At 41.1% G+C, this 22,217-nt stretch overlaps 1 protein-coding gene across 1 annotated transcript in view; it reads left to right on the top strand.

Annotated features, from left to right (window-relative positions):
• Nucleotides 1-22,217, top strand: part of LOC132115958 (transcriptional activator GLI3-like) — a 340,310-nt gene that overhangs the window by 187,061 nt on the left and 131,032 nt on the right. The window contains exon 4 of the mRNA XM_059524402.1: nt 713-818. Within this exon, the coding sequence (XP_059380385.1) occupies nt 713-818 (106 nt within the window). The remainder of the gene's footprint in view (nt 1-712; nt 819-22,217) is intronic.

Here is a 22,217-nt window from a genome sequence, read left to right as displayed (position 1 = left end):
GGCAGCTTGTATTGTGCGGCACTGGACACAGATGTTGGGCATTGGTCCCTGGGCACAGCCCTTAAACACCCTGGCACATAGATGCCAGTTGTTTACAAGCTAAAAACATGTCTGCTTCTGCACCCTGCCTTGTTACAGTGCCAGAGCCCACTGTAATTCTTAATTACTTTGGGTGTGTATCAGATTACCATGTTATTATAACATTTTATTAGCAAAAATGTCACAGCTCACACCTCTCTGATCAGGACCCCTGATGTTTGATACTTTATTGCACTTATTTATACCCCCTCTATCAGATCTAAATAGAACTGTTTATAAACTAATTTTATCTAATCGTTTTAATGTTTAGCTCTGGATTTTATAAGGTTTTCCCACCTTCTCTCTGATGGTTGTGATGAATCATTTTTTTTAAGTTGTTTTATTTTTTTTATTTTTAATGCAGTACAGCACACAGTCCAACACTGCCTATAGTATGTGAATACAAACACATGTAGGACATAGTATAGAGGATACAGAAGATGTTTTTGCTAATTAGCTTTGAATTGGTGATGAACACCTATTTTTGTGTTTGCTTGAGTGTACTTAAATATATTTTTAGTTTGTTTGCAATAAATTATGTGAATGCACACTTACTAAACAATTAACTGTATATCATGGTCTTTGTGTTTAAGCATTTAAATGCAAAAAAACCCCTCTCTTTTTCATTTTACAGCTACACCTCAGTTCTTTCCTGCTTTTCATCCTCCAGTACCAATTGACGATAGACATACACAAGGCCGGTACATTTATGACCCCTCACCAGTACCTCCGCTACACCTGTGAGTAAATGCACAAACTTACACAACTTTACTATGTCTAATCATTTATTTATAGCCATCATGAATGTAATTAAAGCTACCTTCTCTTAAATTATTTTAAGCGAGACACTACAGGCAAAGCCATTGTTTTTTTTTTAATTCATTAGACAACTGTGTTTTTTATATATTTTGCCTCCATGAGAAAACATCCAGAATATTAATCTTAATGTTAAATCTATGTACAGTCAGGTCCATATATATTTGGACACAGGCACGTTTTTTTTATTCATGTTAGCTGCTGACCGAAACATATTCAAGTTACAGTTATATATGTGCTTAAAGTGCACACTCTGAGCTTTAATTTGAGGGTATTCTCATCACAATATTCTCATTTTCCATAAAGGGAGCATAAATAATTAGACAGTTGACTCAAAAGCCATTACATAGACAGATGTGGGCTATTCCTTCGTTACCTCTGCATCAGTTAAGAGGGTAAAATGTCTGGAGTTGATTCTAAATGTGCCATTTGAATTTGGAAGCTGTTGCTTGAGGTCAAAGGAGCTCTCCATGCAGGTTAAACAGACAATTTTTAGGCTTCAAAAACAAAACAAATGCATTAGAGAGATAGCAGGAACATTCAGACTGGCCAAATTAGCAGTTTGGTACATTCTGAAAAGAGAGAGAGAGAGAAAAAAAAAAGAATGCACTGGTGAGCTCAGCAACAAAATAAATGGCCTGGATGTCCATGGAGGACAACAGTGTTGGATGATCGGAGGATCTTCTCCATGGTAAAGAAAAACTCTTTCACAACATCCAGCCAAGAGAAGAACACTCTCCAGGAGGTAGGTGTCACTGTCAAAGTCTACAATTAAGCAAACAAATACAGAGTGTTCACCACAAGGTGCAAACAAGGCCAGATTAGACTTTGCCAAAAAACATAAAAAAAAAAAGGCAGAATACTTCTGGAAAAGCATTCTTTGGATGGCTGAAATTAAGATCAACCTCTACCAGAATGACAGGAAGAAAAAGTATGGACTTGGCTTGAAACAGCTCATGATCCAAAGCATACAACATCATCTGTGAAACATTGTGGAGCAGTGTGATGGCATGAGCATGCATAGCTTACAGTGGCACTGGGTTACTGGTGTTTACTGATGACGTGACAGAACACAAAAGCAGCCAAAAGAAATCTTAAGTGTACAGGGATGTACTCTCTGCACAGATTCAGTCAGATGGAGCAAGGTCGATTGGACGGTGCTTCATAGTTAGGCTTGGGAACCTAAAACTGGTTCTTATTCAGAACCGGTTCTGTTTTTTTTTAAAGAACCGGAACCGTGAGCAATTTCTAAGTTTCGGTTCTAAAAACGGTTCTGGTGCAACACGTGACAAAGCGATGTGAGCAGCCTTGGGCCCATGTTCTGATGTTTTTTGCATATTGTCATTAATATACATACTGACTTCAACTTGGACCACTAAATAAAATAGACTGCTATTGTTATGTAAGTATGAGGGATAGACAATTTAGCGTACAGGTCATTTCAAGAGTGATAAACAAAGTGATAGAAAATATTAATTTTCATGCATTTTAAATGTTTAAAAATGTGAAAACCACTCATTGCATCACACCATCTCCTGCCTTTATTATTATTTGTAACATGGGGCTTTATGGTGAGTGTGTATACATGGTTATAAGTATAACAGTTTATAGTTCATTAATTTAGGGAAATGAACAAGTGTCTTAAACCTCAAGGGAATATTTGGCAAAATGTTATTGATAGTGTAAAAAACTTCAAAGCTGAAGCACATGATTGATGGACTAGCATTACTCAACATTACTTACTACTTTCCAGCAACACTAAATTTAGTTAAGGAAAATAGTAAAAAATATAATAATAGTTCATTTAAATGGAACTGGAATCGGAACATGAAAATTTGTATACTGTAATATATGTTGAAGTTTGACATTGCCAACCTTTAAATTAAGTTGACAGTAAGTAATAAACAGTATTGAGCTTTGAGTAGTAGAGTATTGTGCATTTTTCCTTAAAACGATTTTACCGGAACCGTTAAGGCAAGGCACGTTTATTTATATAGCACATTTCGTGCACAATGGTAATTCAAATAACTTTACATTAAAGAAAGTAAGATAATCATAAAGATTATCTAAAATAAATAATAACAAAAATAAAACAAGCAATTTTAAAACTTTTAAAATGATTAAAACATTTACTTAAAATGAATTTAAAAACAGTTAGAAAATGATTTTACATTAAAAAAAAGTGAAAATATAGTGCAATCAATTCGGACATAGCACAGTGCTCATTCAATAAATGCACAGCTAAACAGATGGGTTTTGAGTCTAGATTTAAATATGACTAGTGTTTTAGCACATCTGATCTCTTCTGGAAGCTGATTCCAACTGCGGGCAGCATAGTAACTTAAGGCAGACTCCCCTTGTTTTGTGTGAACCCTTGGTATGTCTAACTGACTCGATCCTAGTGATCTGAGTGCTCTGTTAGGTTTATATTCAGTGAACATATCTGCAAAATATTTCAGTTCTAGGTCATTTAGTGACTTATATACGAGTAAAAGTAGTTTAGAATCAATCCTAAATGTAACTGGAAGCCAGTGTAAGGACCTGAGGACTGGTGTGATATGCTCAGATTTTCTGGTTCTAGACAGAATCCTGGCAGCATCCTGGCAGAATCCCTCTTGGTGATGTCCATGAGTTCCAGACTTAGGGCAGTCATTGCCTGTAAAGGATTCTCAACAAAATTTTAAAAATGAACATTTTATTTATGACTGCATTTATATGTCCAATTACATTTTGAGCTGGGGAAGGTGAAGGGTTTAAAGTGCACTGCTACTGCTACAGCTAACACTAGCCAAGTATTTGAATGTTGAGCAGTGGAGGGATTGGCATGGTAATGTACATGACAATGTTAATGCATTTTATCTTGGTGGAATATATCTGCTATGCTTCTGCTGCTGCTGCTCAGAAGAGTCATATGAACTGCATGTATTACTATCAATGTGTGCCTGGGACACTACACCAACTGGCTTAACACTAGTGGCCCATGGCTATTTGTGCCTAGGCTACCACGCCGATCGGCTTAACACTAGTGGCCTATGACTATGTAAGCATTGGATAACATGTCAGCCGGCTTAACAGTAGTAGCCTATGACTATGTGAGCCTTGGCTACCACCAGGACTCAACTATAAGGATTGTCCGATGGCCCGAGCCAGCGTGAAAGACAGTTGATAGATTTTTTTCATTTGCCCAATCGGGCCACTGCAGCATCATCACGACATTTGATCAACTGTATGTGTTTTTAAGGCTTGTTAAGTTAAAAATTCAAGCGATTAAAAAGCATTTGGGGCCTGAAAGACAACTCCTTTCAGTACTCAAGCTGTGTTCTGTGTGAAAAGTGTGCACACACATAGCCGCGCCTATGACACCCATAAACCACCTGACCGATCAAATACATTCAGAAGTATGTACACTTATCCTGGTAAGTAACTTTGTAGCTTTAACAATGATTGATCAAAAGATCTATTGAATCTATACACTGGAGTAGAGATGCACCAATCTACCGGCCATTTTTGTTTTATTTCAGACTTCTGTTCCGTGCTTGCACACAAACTGCACTGCAATAATTTTCCCAATAGCCATTTGTGTGGAAATATTGTGTTATTATTATATTTAATCTGTAAATGACTATTAACAAAGGCCAGAGACTATGAAGATACAAAGAGGAGAAAATACTGTAGAAGACAGAACAAGATCACTGTTCACGATACATGAAATATACAGTCGTGGCCAAAAGTTTTGAGAATTACATAAATATTAGTTTTCAAAAAGTTTGCTGCTAAACTGCTTTTAGATCTTTGTTTCAGTTGTTTCTGTGATGTACTGAAATATAAGCACTTCATACGTTTCAAAGGCTTTTATCGACAATTACATGACATTTATGCAAAGAGTCAGTATTTGCAGTGTTGGCCCTTCTTTTTCAGGACCTCTGCAATTCGACTGGGCATGCTCTCAATCAACTTCTGGGCCAAATCCTGACTGATAGCAACCCATTCTTTCATAATCACTTCTTGGAGTTTGTCAGAATTAGTGGGTTTTTGTTTGTCTACCCGCCTCTTGAGGATTTACCACAAGTTCTCAATGGGATTAAGATCTGGGGAGTTTCCAGGCCATGGACCCAAAATTTCAACATTCTTGTCCCCGAGCCACTTAGTTATCACTTTTGCTCCATCGTGCTGGAAAATGCATTGTTCTTCACCAAACTGTTGTTGGATTGTTGGAAGAAGTTGCTGTTGGAGGGTGTTTTGGTACCATTCTTTATTCATGGCTGTGTTTTTGGGCAGAATTGTGAGTGAGCCCACTCCCTTGGATGAGAAGCAACCCCACACATGAATGGTGTCAGGATGCTTTACTGTTGGCATGACACAGGACTGATGGTAGCGCTCACCTTTTCTTCTCCAGACAAGCCTTTTTCCAGATGCCCAAAACAATCGGAAAGGGGCTTCATCTGAGAATATGACTTTGCCCCAGTCCTCAGCAGTCCATTCACTATACTTTCTGCAGAAGATCAATCTGTCCCTGATGTTTTTTTTCTGGAGAGAAGTGGCTTCTTTGCTGCCCTTCTTAACACCAGGCCATCTTCCAAAAGTCTTCGCCTCACTGTTCGTGCAGATGCGCTCACACCTGCCTGCTGCCATTCCTGAGCAAGCACTGCACTGGTGGCACTCCGATCCCGCAGCTGAATCCTCTTAAGGAGACAATCCTGGCGCTTGCTGGACTTTCTTGGATGCCCTGAAGCCTTCTTTACAAGAATTGAACCTCTTTCCTTGAAGTTCTTGATGATCCTATAAATTGTTGATTTAGGTGCAATCTTAGTAGCCACAATATCCTTGCCTGTGAAGCCATTTTTATGCAATGCAATGATGGCTGCATGCGTTTCTTTGCAGGTCACGCTGGTTAACAATGGAAGAACAATGGAGCATCACCCTCCTTTTAACATGTCAAGTCTGCCATTCTAACCCAATCAGCCTGACATAATGATCTCCAGCCTTGTGCTCGTCAACATTCTCACCTGAGTTAACAAGACGATTACTGAAATGATCTCAGCAGGTCCTTTAATGACAGCAATGACATGCAGTGGAAAGGTTTTTTTGGGATTAAGTTAATTTTCATGGCAAAGAAGGACTATGCAATTCATCTGATCACTCTTCATAACATTCTGGAGTATATGCAAATTTCTATTATAAAAACTTAAGCAGCAACTTTTCCAATTTCCAATATTTATGTAATTCTCAAAACTTTTGGCCACGACTGTAGGATAAAAATCCAAATATTGTATTTTATATGAATGTGTTTCTGAGGGGAATGGAACTGACTGTTTTCAGAAATGGCATTTTCATTTTGTCTCCATATGATGCATTTAAATTAGTGTTAATATGCAGTGCTGCTGTGTTTATAGTGGTAACCAAGGATACGCTGTATTACTGTACCATAAATGCCGCCTGCTGTCAGAGACTGAATCTGCACCTCATTCAGCCTATCTGCTGTTTCTATTTCATACAGATGTTTTTTTTTTTTGCGTCAGATTTACAAATTATACAGTCTAATATAAATCAAACATTGCACTTTTTTCAATTCATGATTAAAATGCAGTGGTTGCCTCTAATTTCAAATGGCTATGAAAAATCAAGGTGCAACACAGAGTGAAAAATATGGAAATGTTATTTTATGTAATGTTGCAAATGTTTTTCTTATTTACTGGCTGTCACTTGTCTTGAATAATGTTTACATTTTATATTTATGTTTATTTTTGCCTAGCAATTTTTGCTGTGATATCGAAATTGAAATATAGAATTGTAAAATGTAATTGATATCTAAAATATTGGTATCATATGAGCTTATTTATTAGAATACAAGATAACAGATCAAAACAATAATAACAGTAACTATTTAATTTATGATGGCAGGGCCAGTGAAAATGTTGGTAGGGCAAGTAAAAATTTGAAAAAATCCTTAACGTTGATCCCTGTACCATGACGACTTGTATAACAATAAAAGTAAATAAATAAAAGTTCATTATTCGTTCATGTTAACTACACTAGTTAACTAATATTAACTAAACATCCTTGTTGCAAAGTTTTACCATTTATATAATGTATCTGTATAGTCTACAATAAAACTACAATACCAACAACCAATAGGACATTTCGGCCCCCGTATATATATACAGTACAGACCAAACGTTTGGACACACCTTCTCATTCAAAGAGTTTTCTTTATTTTCATGACTATGAAAATTGTAGAGTCACACTGAAGGCATCAAGGGCTATTTGACCAAGAAGGAGAGTGATGGGGTGCTGCGCCAGATGACCTGGCCTCCACAGTCACCGGACCTGAACCCAATCGAGATGGTTTAGGGGTGAGCTGGACCGCAGACAGAAGGCAAACGAGCCAACAAGTGCTAAGCATCTCTCGGGGAACTCCTTCAAGACTGTTGGAAGACCATTTCAGGTGACTACCTCTTGAAGCTCATCAAGAGAATGCCAAGAGTGTGCAAAGCAGTAATCAAAGCAAAAGGTGGCTACTTTGAAGAACCTAGAATATGACATATTTTCAGTTGTTTCACACTTTTTGTTATGTACATAATTCCATATATAATTCCACATGTGTTAATTCATAGTTTTGATGCCTTCAGTGTGAATCTACCATTTTCATAGTCATGGAAATAAAGAAAACTCTTTGAATGAGAAGGTGTGTCCAAACCTTTGGTCTGTACTGTATATATATATATATATATATTCTTCACAAATAAGACGAGATCCATCAGCGGCCAATTCTCCACACCGCAGACTGAGGACAACTTCACAATGACCGATGCACACTCTTTCTCCTCCTTCTCCCCACTCTCGGAGATGGACGTCTCCGAACTTCTCCTGTCCAATCATCCTACTACTTGTCCACTTGATCCGATCCCCACTCACCTCCTTCAAGCGATCTCTTCTTCAGTCATACCTTCGCTTACTCACGTTATCAACTCCTCTCTTCACTCTGGAACATTTTCCTCAGCATTCAAGCAGGCTCGGGTAAGCCCACTGCTCAAGAAACCATCTCTAAATCCAGCGCTGCTTGAAAACTAAAGACCAGTATCCCTTCTTCCATTCATTGCAAAGACACTTGAGCGAGCTGTGTTCAACCAGTTTTCTATGTTCCTTGTACAGAACAACCTCCTGGACAGCAACCAATCTGGCTTCAAAAGTGGCCACTTAACTGAGACTGCTCTGCTCTCGGTTACTGAAGCCCTGCGACTAGCAAGAGCAGCATTAAAATCCTCGGTACTCATCTTACTGGACCTTTCTGCTGCTTTTGACACTGTTAATCACCAGATTCTCCTGTCCACCCTCAGAAAAATGGGCATCTCTGGAACAGCACTCCTGTGGGTTAAGTCCTACCTCTCTGACAGATCCTTCAGTAGGTCTTGGAGGGGTGATGTTTCAAAGTCACACCACCTTGCTACTGGGGTTCCTCAAGGCTCAGTACTTGGACCACTTCTCTTCTCAATCTACATGACATCATTAGGATCTGTCATTCAGAAGCATGGCTTTTCTTATCACTGCTACGCTGATGACACCCAACTCTACCTCTCATTCCAACCAGATGACCCGACGATAGCTGCTCGCATTTCAGCCTGTCTGAGTGACATCTCTAGCTGGATGAATGACCATCACCTTCAGCTTAACCTTACGAAGACAGAACTCCTGTTGATTCCAGCTAACCCATTGCTTCATCACAACTTCTCTATACAGCTGGGCTCATCAACCATTACTCCTTCGAGGACAGCTAGAAACCTAGGAGTTGTGATGGATCATCAGTTAAGCTTCACAGACCACATTGCTGTTTGCCTTATACAACATTAGGAAGATTAGACCCTTCCTGTCAGAGCAAGCAACCCAACTTCTTGTCCAAGCTCTTGTTCTCTCCAGACTGGACTATTGTAATGCTCTCCTGGCGGGCCTTCCTGCATGTACTGTCAAGCCTCTGCAATTGATCCAGAATGCAGCAGCGAGGGTTGTCTTCAATGAGCCAAAGAAAGCTCACGTTACTCCGCTCCTCATCAGGTTACACTGGCTACCAGTAGCTGCTCGCATCAAATTCAAGGTACTGATGCTAGCCTACAAGACGACCACTGGCACGGCACCAACTTACCTAAACTCATTGGTTAAATCTTATGTGCCCTCCAGAAGTTTGCGCTCTGCAAGTGATCGACGCCTTGTGGTACCATCCCAAAGAAGTTCAAAATCACTCTCAAGGTCCTTTTCCTGGACTGTCCCCAGCTGGTGGAATGACCTCCCAATCTCAATTCGTTCAGCTGAGTCTTTACTCTTTTTCAAGAAACAGCTAAAGACTCATCTTTTTCGCCTGCACTTAACCAACTAACACTAGCACTTTTCCTTTTCTTGTCTTTTAATTAAAAAAAAAAAAAAAAAAAAAAAAAAAACCTACCTATGCGTTCTATACTAGACTAACTGAGACTTGTCATGGCACTTGTATACTGTTGTTGTTCTCTTGTTGACCTGACTGCTTCTATTGTTCTCATTTGTAAGTCGCTTTGGATAAAAGCATCTGCTAAATGATTAAATGTAAAATGTAAATGTAAATGTGACACTGGGACACTGGCGATGCCAAACCGAAATTGCAGAAATGTTTGTATAACAATTACATAAACAGGTAGTCTGGCCTCAAACTCATTTCATTAGCAGATGTCAAAATTTCAGATGTCAAAATTAATGCTTTAGTTTAGCAGAGTTGCATTTAACTGGTAAATTCTGGCAGTAAATATATTTACCTATCTGTCGTTCATGACAAATGATCTCATAATGACATTAGGGGTCAGCTTAAAAGCTCCAATCATCTCTTGAGTGAAAAAATGCCAATAAAAATTGGCTAGTGGATTTTGCATGATGAGCCACTTCCCATACATACAGGTATATAAGGTGACTGCATGCATCCACTCATTCAGACTTTTACTTCAGAGCTGAATGGTTGTATGAAAGCTGTTATACTCCACAAAGCCATCCGTCTGTTCTGGTTGGCGGTACGGCATGAACAGCGATGTCCCTTTTCAGCGATTCTCCTAGGCACTTCAACTAAAAGAGAAAATTTCCTCTAAAAGAGCAAATGTGGATGGTTTACATCTTTTAAAGATGCCGCTCTGTCCGTGTTCTCTTGGTTGTGGTCAGTTCCTGTCCTCTGATGATGGCCACGAGTTGTCCTCAACGCTCTGCCCCTGTTCCTTTCTTCCCGGAGGTGCATGAGGAGGTGACAAAGTTGTGGACAGCCCATTTTATGGACAGAGTTGCTCGTCTCCCTCCTCTGTCCTCATTATCCTTGATGGTGGAACACCAATGGGGTACATAGACATTCCCTACGTGGAGAGAGCAGTTGCAGTGAAGCTGGTGCCCCCATGTCTCATGGGGCTTGCTAAGTCTTCACAGAAGACGATGAAGTGGCCCTGATACTGGCAACCCAGGGATGTGGGTATCTGCTCTTTTTCACTTCCTCACTCTCGCCCATGATGCCCCCTATCACCAGTGGCCAAGAGATCAGCGGTTGGAGTAACCCATCTGGGGGTCGGTTAGATGTCTTACAACTGGCACAAACCGAGCAGGCCAAAACAAAATCATGAATGTTTCGCGAGCCATAAGTGGTCACCAAAATCGTTGCTTTACTAAGAAACCAGTGCAGCTTACTCCTGGATGACAAGCGACATTGGAGCAATGACCCCATCGAATAACATCAGACCATAACCCCTCTGGAATGAACAACCAATTCGGTGGGCACCCAGATGGAGGTGTTACCCCTTCTAAAGCTGTCTTGACCTTCGACTCGACCTCCCATATGAGTGTGGAGATAACTAAATTCTCGGGTAAAATACACTCAGGAGTCACCGGGCGTTCGGATGGATCAAAATGCGAGATAAAGAATCGGGTTTGATGTTCTTGGAACCCGGGCAGTACAATAGAGAAAAGTCAAAATGTCTGAAAAAAAAGTGCCCACCCAGCATGCCTGAAGTTGAGTCTTTTGGCAGATCTAATATACTCAAGATTCTTATGGTCGGTCCAGATGATGGTACCCCCGACCCTTCTAACTAATGACGCCACTCCTCAAATGCTAACTTGACGGCCAACAATTCTCTATTACCAGTGTCATAGTTATGTGCGGTGAGTGATGAATGATGGGAAAAAAACATGAAAGGGTGCATCTTGTCATCTGAGGAAGCGCATTGGGAAAGCACTGAACCTACCCCCACCTCTGTGGGATCAGGGAGGGAGATGAGAGCCAATGGGAGCCGAAACAAAGCAAATTTTTAGGTTGGTGAATACAGCTTCGGCTGTATCGGACCACCTGAACATCGTTCTGGGGGAGGTCAAGGTGGTCAGAGGCGCGACTAGGTGGCTGAAGTTTGCGAATAAAATGCAGATAAAAATTGGTGAACACCAGAAACCGCTGTAGGGCCTTATGGGAATCTGGACTTGGCCAATCTATCACAGCCTTAACCTTGTCAGGATCCATATGTACTCCCTCAGAAGAGACGATGTAACCTAAGAAAGAAACAGACTGTGCATGAAAAATGCATTTCTCTGCCTTGACAAAAAGCCCATTCTCTAGCAACCTCTGAATTACTCGCCTGATGTGCTGAACGTGTTCCTGGAGAGACGAAGAAAAAAATCAATATGTCATATTGAGTGAGAGTAAAGTTTGCCTTTAGACGGGGACTTACCTGGTAATAACTCTATGGCACAGTCATAGGGACGATGTGGAGGAAGAGAAGCAGCGTGAGACTTACTGAACACCTCCTTCTGGTCCAGATGCTCTGCGGGCACATTTGACAGAACCGCTACCTTCTCCTGAAACACAGAACCAAACACAGAAGAACAAGTAGACACCAGACAGGACTCATGACAACGCTCACTCCACATAGTGATGGAGTTGGAACCCCAATCCACTCGTGGATTGTGTTTAGCCAGCCATTAGTGACCAAGGACAATGGGTGCCACAGGGGAGTCCAGGAGAAGGAAGGGAATAGTCTCAGTGTGATTGCCGGAGGTGATCCGGGTTATGGGTCCATTAGTAAAGGTGATGTTGGGGAGTTCTTGACCGTTGAGTGCCTTGACGGAGATCTGGTGAGAGAGAGACGTGATGGGGAGTTTCAACTGTTGAGCTAGATGGGTGTCAATGAAGTTTACCTTGGCTCCTGAATCCAGGAGGGCCTGACAGGAGTAGGTGTTGTTGGCCCATCTCAGTCTCACAGGAAGTAGAGTGGATGATGAAGACTTCCCAGCGGAGATCCCACCCGATAGTAGCCCCAAGTTTACTACTGAGCTACCTCCTTTTACTGGGCAAAAGAGTAGAAAATGTCCAGAGCCGCCACAGAATAAACAGAGTCCATGGGACCTCCACCTCTCTCTCCTCCTGGGAAAACCGAGCTCTTCCAACCTGCATGGGCTTGTGATCGACGATGGGACCGACCGTGTTCTCTGTGCCTTGGCTGCAAGCTTCAGTGTTGCCGAGGATATGTCTAGAATGGGTGTGTTGCCCCAGTCGCTCAGTGTGGGCATCCACCCGAAGAGCCAAGTCAATCAATCCCTTCAGACTCTGTGGTAACTCCAGCATGTAAATCTTGTTCCATTTACATTCGGCTGCCAACGTGCGAAATTCAATGTAGTAGTCAGCAACAGAACAGTCCCCCTGTTTAAGATCTGCGAGTATTCTGGCAGCCTCCTTGCCGGATACCACTCGATCGAACACCCTCTTCATTCCAGCCGCGAGAGTATGGAACCAGGCGCAGCATGAGTCCCGATTCTCCCACACCGCCATTCCCCACAAAGCTGCTCTTACGGTAAGCAACGTGAAGGCCACCTTAGACTCCTCCATCTCAAAGGTGCAAGGCTGCAACGAGAAATACATGGAACATCTGGTAAGGAATGCTCTACAGAAGTTCGGCTCACCGTCATAACTCTCAGGAATGGGTAGGCAGGGCTCTGGCCGATGGCTTGTCTCAGGGGCAGCCCGGGGAACATACAGTGTGGGTGGTGCAGCGGGAATGGTTAGCTGTTGGATCTGCTGGGTGAGCTCGGACACCTGCATCACCTGCGTCACCAGCGCTTGAACTGCGCGTCAGGTGTTGATGATGCCCTCCTGCTGTTGATCCATTAACTCTGATAGAGAAGTTGAACTTGCTGCTTCCATGGTTGATCAGATCATTCTGTAATGAAAGGAATTAGTGAGGAAGCAAATGCAAGTGAAAGTTAATTTAATGAATTGTGATACAAAGGATGAGAGGATAACCAACAGGAAAACAGGATGAAGAGAGATAAAGTCACGGGTGGCCAGGAAGTAGAGGTGGAATTGGACAGCAGGAGAGTGTGACGAAGGAACTGAGATGAGCGATCCAGTGGAGTGGTGAGTGGATGGGGTTCCAGGAGTGAAGCGATCCAGCGTAGATTAGAACTGGCAGAAACAAGGAGGAGAAACCAGGCATGTATACAGGGAGATTCAAACAATGATCTGACAAACACAAGATGAAAGACAGGGCAATAAATAGGGAGCAGGTAATGAGTGGAAGCTGTAGCTGATTAACAATTAACGGAGACGCCCACATGAAACAATCAGTGCAGACGAGAGACACACACTCCACCCTCACCTCACATAGTGATCAGCAGAGATGACTGTTCTACCAACCATGACACTAGCTGAAGTGCACGGAAACCAGCTATGTTTTGGACCCGAAAAATAACGTCTCACTCTCTCTCTCTATACTGTATATAAATAAATAAATTTAAATAAATGTATGCATTTAGCAGACACTTTTATTCAAAGCGACTTACAGAGGATCCAGGCTAACATTTTTTACCTAACATAATATATAAGTATATAAAGTATATAAATTATATTATATATTATTATGTAAAGTATAATATTGTACAGTCGTGGCCAAACGTTTTGAGAATTACATAAATATTGGAAATTGGATAAGTTGCTGCTTAAGTTTTTATAATAGCAATTTGCATATACTCCAGAATGTTATGAAGAGTGATCAGATGAATTGCATAGTCCTTCTTTGCCATGAAAATTAACTTAATCCCAAAAAAACCTTTCCACTGCATTTCATTGCTGTCATTAAAGGACCTGCTGAGATCATTTCAGTAATCGTCTTGTTAACTCAGGTTAGAATGTTGACGAGCACAAGGCTGGAGATCATTATGTCAGGCTGATTGGGTTAGAATGGCAGACTTGACATGTTAAAAGGAGGGTGATGCTTGAAATCATTGTTCTTCCATTGTTAACCATGGTGACCTGCAAAGAAACGCGTGCAGCCATCATTGCGTTGCATAAAAATGGCTTCATAGGCAAGGATATTGTGGCTACTAAGTTTGCACCTAAATCAACAATTTATAGGATCATCAAGAACTTCAACGAAAGAGGTTCAATTCTTGTAAAGAAGGCTTCAGGGCGTCCAAGAAAGTCCAGCAAGCACCAGGAACGTCTCCTAAAGAGGATTCAGCTGCGGGATCGGAGTGCCACCAGTGCAGAGCTTGCTCAGGAATGGCAGCAGGCAGGTGTGAGCGCATCTGCACGCACAGTGAGGCGAAGAATTTTGGAAGATGGCCTGGTGTCAAGAAGGGCAGCAAAGAAGCCACTTCTCTCCAAAAAAAATGTCAGGGACAGATTGATCTTCTGCAGAAATTATAGTGAATGGACTGCTGAGGACTGGGGCAAGTCATATTCTCCGATGAAGCCCCTTTCCGATTGTTTGGGGCATCTGGAAAAAGGCTTGTCTGGAGAAGAAAAGGTGAGCGCTACCATCAGTCCAGTGTCATGCCAACAGTAAAGCATCCTGACACCATTCATGTGTGGGGTTGCTTCTCATCCAAGGGAGTGGGCTCACTCACAATTCTGCCCAAAAACACAGCCATGAATAAAGAATGGTACCAAAACACCCTCCAACAGCAACTTCTTCCAACAATCCAACAACAGTTTGGTGAAGAACAATGCATTTTCCAGCACGATGGAGCAAAAGTGATAACTAAGTGGCTCGGGGACAAGAATGTTGAAATTTTGGGTCCATGGCCTGGAAACTCCCCAGATCTTAATCCCATTGAGAACTTGTGGTGAATCCTCAAGAGGCGGGTAGACAAACAAAAACCCACTAATTCTGACAAACTCCAAGAAGTGATTGTGAAGGAATGGGTTGCTATCAGTCAGGATTTGGCCCAGAAGTTGATTGAGAGCATGCCCAGTCGAATTGCAGAGGTCCTGAAAAAGAAGGGCCAACACTGCAAATACTGACTCTTTGCATAAATGTCATGTAATTGTCGATAAAAGCCTTTGAAAAGTATGAAGTGCTTGTAATTATTTCAGTACATCACAGAAACAACTGAAACAAAGATCTAAAAGCAGTTTAGCAGCAAATCTTTTGAAAACTAATATTTATGTAATTCTCAAAACTTTTGGCCACGACTGTACGCTATGATATAATATTATATTGTATTGTATTATAGTGGCAAGGAACCAAAATTCCATCAGTGACATGATGGAAAAGATAAACCTTGGAATAAACCAGGCTCAGTCAGGGGACAGTTTCCATCTGGCCACACAAAACCAGCAGGTCAATTCCAGGCTGCAGCAAAGTCACATTTTGCAGAGGACTCATCTGGTTACTGTGGTCTTGTCCCGGTGCCCATCTAGGATACAAGATCTTCACTGGGGATTTGTCTCTGTGGCTCATCTAGTTGTCCTGGTCTCCGCTGACATTCAGGGCTGTCGAGGTCATCTCTAGGTGCTGATCCACCTTCTGGGCTTGATACATACTGGATCCGGGTAACTGCAGTGACCATCTTATCTGGATACAGACTGGATCTGGTGGCTACATTGACCTCAGAATAAGAAAGAAAAAGACTAATATTAGCATAGATGCCATTCTTCTGTGTTATTGGAAGTGTTCCCAGTTCCAGTTGTCCTAATTAATGCTGTCTAAAAATCCTTTAACGGACTTGAATATTAGAAACTGTGTAAGTGTGCTATGTGTAAGACAGGTTAAAGAGATGGGTCTTTGATCTAGATTTAAACTGACAAAGTGTGTCTGCCTCCCAAACAATGTTAGGTAGGTTATTCCAGAGTTTTTGTGCTAAATAGGAATAGGATCTGCCAACCACAGTTGATTTTGAAATTCTAGGTATTATCAAATTGCCAGAATTTTGAGAACGCAGCAGACGTGGAAGACTATAATGCACTAAAAGCTTGTTCAAATACTGAGGTGCTAAACCACTCAGGGCTTTATAAGTAATATGCAAGATTTTAAAATCTATACATTGTTTAATAGGGAGCCAGTGCAGTGTTGACAAAATCAGGTTAACATGGTCATGCTTCCTCCTTCTAGTAAGAACTCTTGCTGCTGCATTTTGGACCAGTTGGAGTTTGTTTATTAAGCATGTAGAACAACCCCCCAATAAAGCATTACAATAATCTAACTTTGAGGTCAAGAACGCATGAATTAATGTTTCTGCATTTGACATTGAGAGCATAGGTCATAATTTAGATATATTTTTGAGGTGGAAAAATGCAGTTTTGCAAATGCTAGAAATGTGGCTTTCAAAGGAAATATTGCTATCACATAGCACACCTAGGTTCCTAACTGATGATGAAAAATTGAAAGAGCAGCCATTAAGTCTTAGACAGTATTCTAGGTTATTACATGCAGAGGTTTTAGGTTCAATAAATAAAACCTCAGTTTTTTTTTCAGAATTTAGAAGATATTACTCGTCATCCAGTTTTTTTTTATATCGACTATGCATATGTTAGTTTTTTTTTAACTGGTATGTTTTGCCAAGCCGCAAAGTTATGTAGAGCTGAGTGTCATCGACATAACAGTGAAAGCTAACACCGTGTTTCCTGATGATATCTCCCAGGGATGTAAAGCGTGAAAAGTAACAGTCCTAGTACTGAACCTTGAGGTACTCCATACTGCACTTGTGATCAATGTGATACCTCTTCATTCACTACTAGGAATTGATGGCAGTCAGAGAAGTATCATTTGAACCATGCTAATGTACTTCCACTAATGCTAACAAAGTTTTCTGGTATATTCAAAAGAATGTTGTGATCAATAGTGTCGAACACAGCACTATTAGCACTATTAGAGAGATACAACCACAATCAGATGATAAAAGCAGGTCGTTTGTAACTCTAATGAGAGCATTCTCAGTACTATGTTAAGGTCTAAATCTTGACTGGTAATCTTCAAAGATACTATTTTACTCTAAGAAGGAATATAATTGTGAGGGTACTACCTGTTCTAGTATCTTGGACAGAAAAGGGAGATTTGAGATTGAAGGTTTGAAGGTTTTGGGCACATATCCTAATGACAATGACAAATTAATAAAAGTCAGAAGAGGATCTATGACTTCTGGAAGCACCTCTTTTCGGAGCTTAGATGGAATAGGGTCTAACATACATGTTGTTCATTTAGATGATTTAACAAGTTCATACAATTCTTCCTCTCCTATAATAGAAAATGAGTGGAATTGTTTGTCAGAGGATCTATAGCACACTATTTGATTCGATACTGTAGCTGATGGATGCATGGTTACAATTTTATCCCTAATAGTATCGATATTGGAAGTAAAGTAGTTCATGAAGTCATTACTGCTGTGCTGTTGGGAAATGTCAATGTTGATGCTTTATTTTTCATTAGTTTAGCCACTGTATTGAATAAATACCTGGGGTTATGTTTGATTTCTTCTAAAAGAGACAAAAAGTAATCAGAACTAGCAGTTTTTAATGCTTTTCTGTATGATAGTACTTTCCCGCCAAGCAATACAAAATATCTTAAGTTTTGTTTTCCTCCAGCTGAACTCCATTTTCCAGACTGCTCTCTTTAGGGTGCAAGTGTACTTATTATACCACGGTGTCAGACTGTTTTCCTTAATCATCTGTAAGCATAAAGGAGCGACCGTATCTAAAATGCTAGAAAAGAGAAAATCCATAATTTCTGTTACATCATCAAGTTGTTCTAAGCTATTGGATATGGATAAAGTAGTCTTTGGTGGTGGTTCTACCATACTTGTAACAAGGATTAGAATTTACAGTTTTAGCTATATGAAGTTTACACAAGACTAGATAATTATCTGTGATATCATTGCTTGGCTGCATAATTTCAACACCATCAACATCAGCTCCATGTGACAGTATTACATCTAGAGTATGATTTTGACAATAAGTAGGTCCTGACACATGTTGTCTAAACCTAATAGAGTTTAAAATGTCTATGAATGCTGATCCCAGTGCATATTTTTCATTATTAAATATTAAAATCACCAACATTTAAAACTTTAAAGCCAGGTTTCTGTCAAAAACAGAACATATAGGTTATGATCAGTGGTCATATTATTTACAAAAAGTGCTTTTGTAGAAAGGGACCTGAAATTCAATAAGCCAAGCTTTATCATTTATTTATACTTATTACATCTGTTTTTTATTTGTTGAACATATGTTAAATTGTTTTGTATTTTCTAGTTCGGGGAACAGACACAGTCTCTATAGAGTTATCTAGGTGAAAGAGTCTCTATGTGCTGAGAATGAACTGATTTCTGTGATTTTCTGTGGTGTGTTTTTGAGACTTGGGTGGCAGTCCAAGACGCCCCTGTCCTATATGAGGAGATTGTGGTCCTGTTGGTGAAGGATGCAATCAAGTCTATTTTACAGGGTTTTACAGCCCTCAATTCATTGTGCCCAAGAAATGTCCTGGATCTGCGAGTCAGGTGGGTCCAGCACATGCTTCCATTCAAGATGATGATGCAGAAGCGCATTATCAGATGCATCTAGCCTCAGAATTGGTTTGCAGCAGTCGACCTGAAGCATGCGTTCTTTCATGTCTCAATTCTTCCTCAAACAGGCCGTTCCTATGGTTTGCATTTCAAGGTCAGGCATGGCAGTAAAGGGTCCTCCCCTTTGAGCTGTCAATGTCCCCACGTGTCTTTACAGAAGTCGCTGAGGTTGCCCTTCCCCTGTTATGTGAAGTGGGCATCAAGATCCTCATCTACCTCGACGACTGGCTCATCATGGCCCAGTCGTGAGAGCAGCTGTGCGATCACAGGGACCCGGTACTGGGTCTTCGGGTTAACTGGAAAAAGGGCAAGCTCTCCCATGTGTAGAGAATTTCAGGATGAAGTTAGACTCGGTGAGTATGATGGCACATCTCACCAGCAAGTGCGTCAAGTCAGTGCTGAACTGCCAGATTTCCTTCAGAGGCAGGACAGTGGTACCACTGAAACACTTTCAGAGGCTCACATGGTCACTCCACATGGATTGCTCTATATGAGACCACTGGCTAAACAGTCCCAAGATGGGCATGGCACCATGGTGTACATCATGTGACCACCATGACAAAGTGTTTAGCCCCTCGGTTGACTGCTTTTCTTTGGGCTGGGGTGCCCATAGAACAAATGTCCCTGCATGTCATTGTCTTTACAGATGCCTCCACGACAAGGCCTCATCTGCTTTGGCACATCAACTTCCTGGAGTTGCTCTCAGCACTTCTAGCCTTGTGGCAGTTCCAGCCACTACTGCTTGGCAAGCACATGTTGGTCCACAGTGATCCTCCAGTACACTCGGCAGTCAGACTTAGTGTAGCAGTATGACGCCAGGGCCAGTAACTGGCAGCAGCATGCCCAGAGTCCCAGTCAGCCCCTGCTCTGGGTTTGGTGTCCATTTTTGTCTGTATGTGTATTTTCCCATGGTAAGGTTTCCCCTTGGTCAAGCCAAGTCAAGTCAAGTCACCTTTATTTATATAGCACTTTTAACAATACAGATTGTAGCAAAGCAAGTGAACATAATTGAATTCAATGATGTCATCATCCAGCTCTGTTCAGTTTAAATAGTATATGTGCAATCAAGTTGATGAAATCGCTGGAAATCATCAACTAAGCTAGCCATAGGCGACAGCAGCAGTGACAGTGACAGAATGGAGAAAAACCTTGGGAGAAACCAAGATCAGTCGGGGGGCCAGTTCTCCTCTGGCCAAACGAAACCAGTAGTGTGTCTGCCTTCCAAACAATGTTAGGTAGGTTGGTAAACATGTATTCACTTGACAGACCTGCTCTGTCAGTCTCCCATCACTACACCCAGATCATCAGAGACCTGTTTTTGTGTGTAGTACTGACCTTTAGGTCAGTCCATACCAGTGTCTCCATATGTCACCTCCCTACAGGTAGGATGTGGCCTCCATAGTGACCTTCTCCTTCCCCATCATTAACGCCAAGCTGTAACAACAAATAGAAAAGATTTTAAGCAATCATTCACTGATGGTTAAAATCCCTTCTGTTAAGAATTGTTTTGTGGACGGATGAGCAGCATGGCCATCTCTAGCAGCATTGTACTCACCTTTGGTCCCCTTTGCATAGAATTTGTCTGACATGATGCAGCTTGTCAACATTTATTTTGCTATGAGGTTATGATTGTGTTCAGGTTGTGGCATTTTCCGTCAAACCCCAATGTTTTCACAACACAACTTGTAATGTAAGACATATAGGGAAGGTCTCTGTTACAATCGTAACCCTCATTCCCTGATGGAGGTAATAGTGATATTGGGCCTGTTTACATCTGGTCACTTCATGCATTTTTTCTGATTGGATAGCTATCTGATCGTGAAAAGACCAGGTGTAAATGCCCTCCGAAAACGCATTTGAGATGGATCTAAATCCGATTGTTCAAACCACTTCAGGAGGTGGTCTGGGACACATTCCAGATGAAACTGGACAAGTGTAAATCCATCTGGTTGTTGAAACCACATCAAATTTTACTCCTCCCAAAACGTTAAAATAATAAACTTGTGAGAAAGCGTGTCGTAGGCTATATGACATTATAGTCAGATATGACAGCGGTAATGCAACACGCATTGCCGTGGATGAGTAGCTGAGCATCTCTTCAGCAAGCCGATGCACAAACTGCCACGAATTAAACTGAAAGTAAGACGCTCAACACAAAATCATCTTCATTAAAAGTAGTGTGACTAACCTATCTTTCCAGAGCTGATGCCATACTCTCCTATTGCAGGCTTTGATCTTAAAAATGAGCTGATAATTAATAAAATACAGCACTTATCTTTTGATTTTGTTGACGTAAAATCTCATTTAAAGTTACATTTAAATAAAGCGTGGGAATTGAAGATCAGATTTATATCTGTTTTGCGACTACTCATTTATGTGGCCAAGTGTAAATGGAAACGTTTTAACAAATCAGATAGATATCCGATCAGTGAAAAAAGTCATAATGTGAGATAAAATTGCAATTGCCCAACAAAGTCTAAACTGTAAGTCACTTACATATTTAGCTGACACTTTTATCCAAAGCGACTTACAATTGCTATATATGTCAGAGGTCGCACGCCTCTGGAGCAACTAGGGCTTAAGTTTCTTGCTCAGGGACACATTGGTGTCTCACAGTGGATTCAAACCCCGGTCTCTCACACCAAAGGCATGTGTCTTATCCACTGCACCAACACCACCCCATGAAAGTCACTGATATAAAGTTTTGATTTTCTATATTCTGTAGTAACTAAAATAAGTCAAGTCAAGTCACCTTTATTTATATAGCGCTTTAAACAAAATACATTGCGTCAAAGCAACTGAACAACATTCATTAGGAAAACAGTGTGTCAATAATGCAAAATGATAGTTAAAGGCAGTTTATCATTGAATTCAGTGATGTCATCTCTGTTCAGTTAAATAGTGTCTGTGCATTTATTTGCAATCAAGTCAACGATATCGCTGTAGATGAAGCGACCCCAACTAAGCAAGCCAGAGGCGACAGCGGCAAGGAACCGAAACTCCATCGGTGACAGAATGGAGAAAAAAACCTTGGGAGAAACCAGGCTCAGTTGGGGGGCCAGTTCTCCTCTGACCAGACGAAACCAGCAGTTCAATTCCAGGCTGCAGCAAAGTCAGATTGTGCAGAAGAATCATCTGTTTCCTGTGGTCTTGTCCTGGTGGTCCTCTGAGACAAGGTCTTTACAGGGGATCTGTATCTGGGGCTCTAGTTGTCCTGGTCTCGGCTGTCTTTCAGGGCAGTAGAGGTCCTTTCTAGGTGCTGATCCACCATCTGGTCTGGATACGTACTGGATCTGGGTGACTGCAGTGACCCTCTGATCTGGATACAGACTGGATCTGGTGGCTACGGTGACCTCGGAATAAGAGAGAAACAGACAAATATTAGCGTAGATGCCATTCTTCTAATGATGTAGCAAGTACATAGGGTGTTATGGGAAGTGTTTCCGGTTCCAGTTTACCTAATTAATGCAACCTAAAAATCCTTTAACGGATTTGGATATTAAAAG

The sequence above is a fragment of the Carassius carassius genome, chromosome 35, assembly GCF_963082965.1.
Source record: "Carassius carassius chromosome 35, fCarCar2.1, whole genome shotgun sequence".
Taxonomy (NCBI): domain Eukaryota; kingdom Metazoa; phylum Chordata; class Actinopteri; order Cypriniformes; family Cyprinidae; genus Carassius; species Carassius carassius.
Note: the sequence above shows the minus strand (reverse complement) of the source record. Positions and strands in the feature narration are given on the sequence as shown.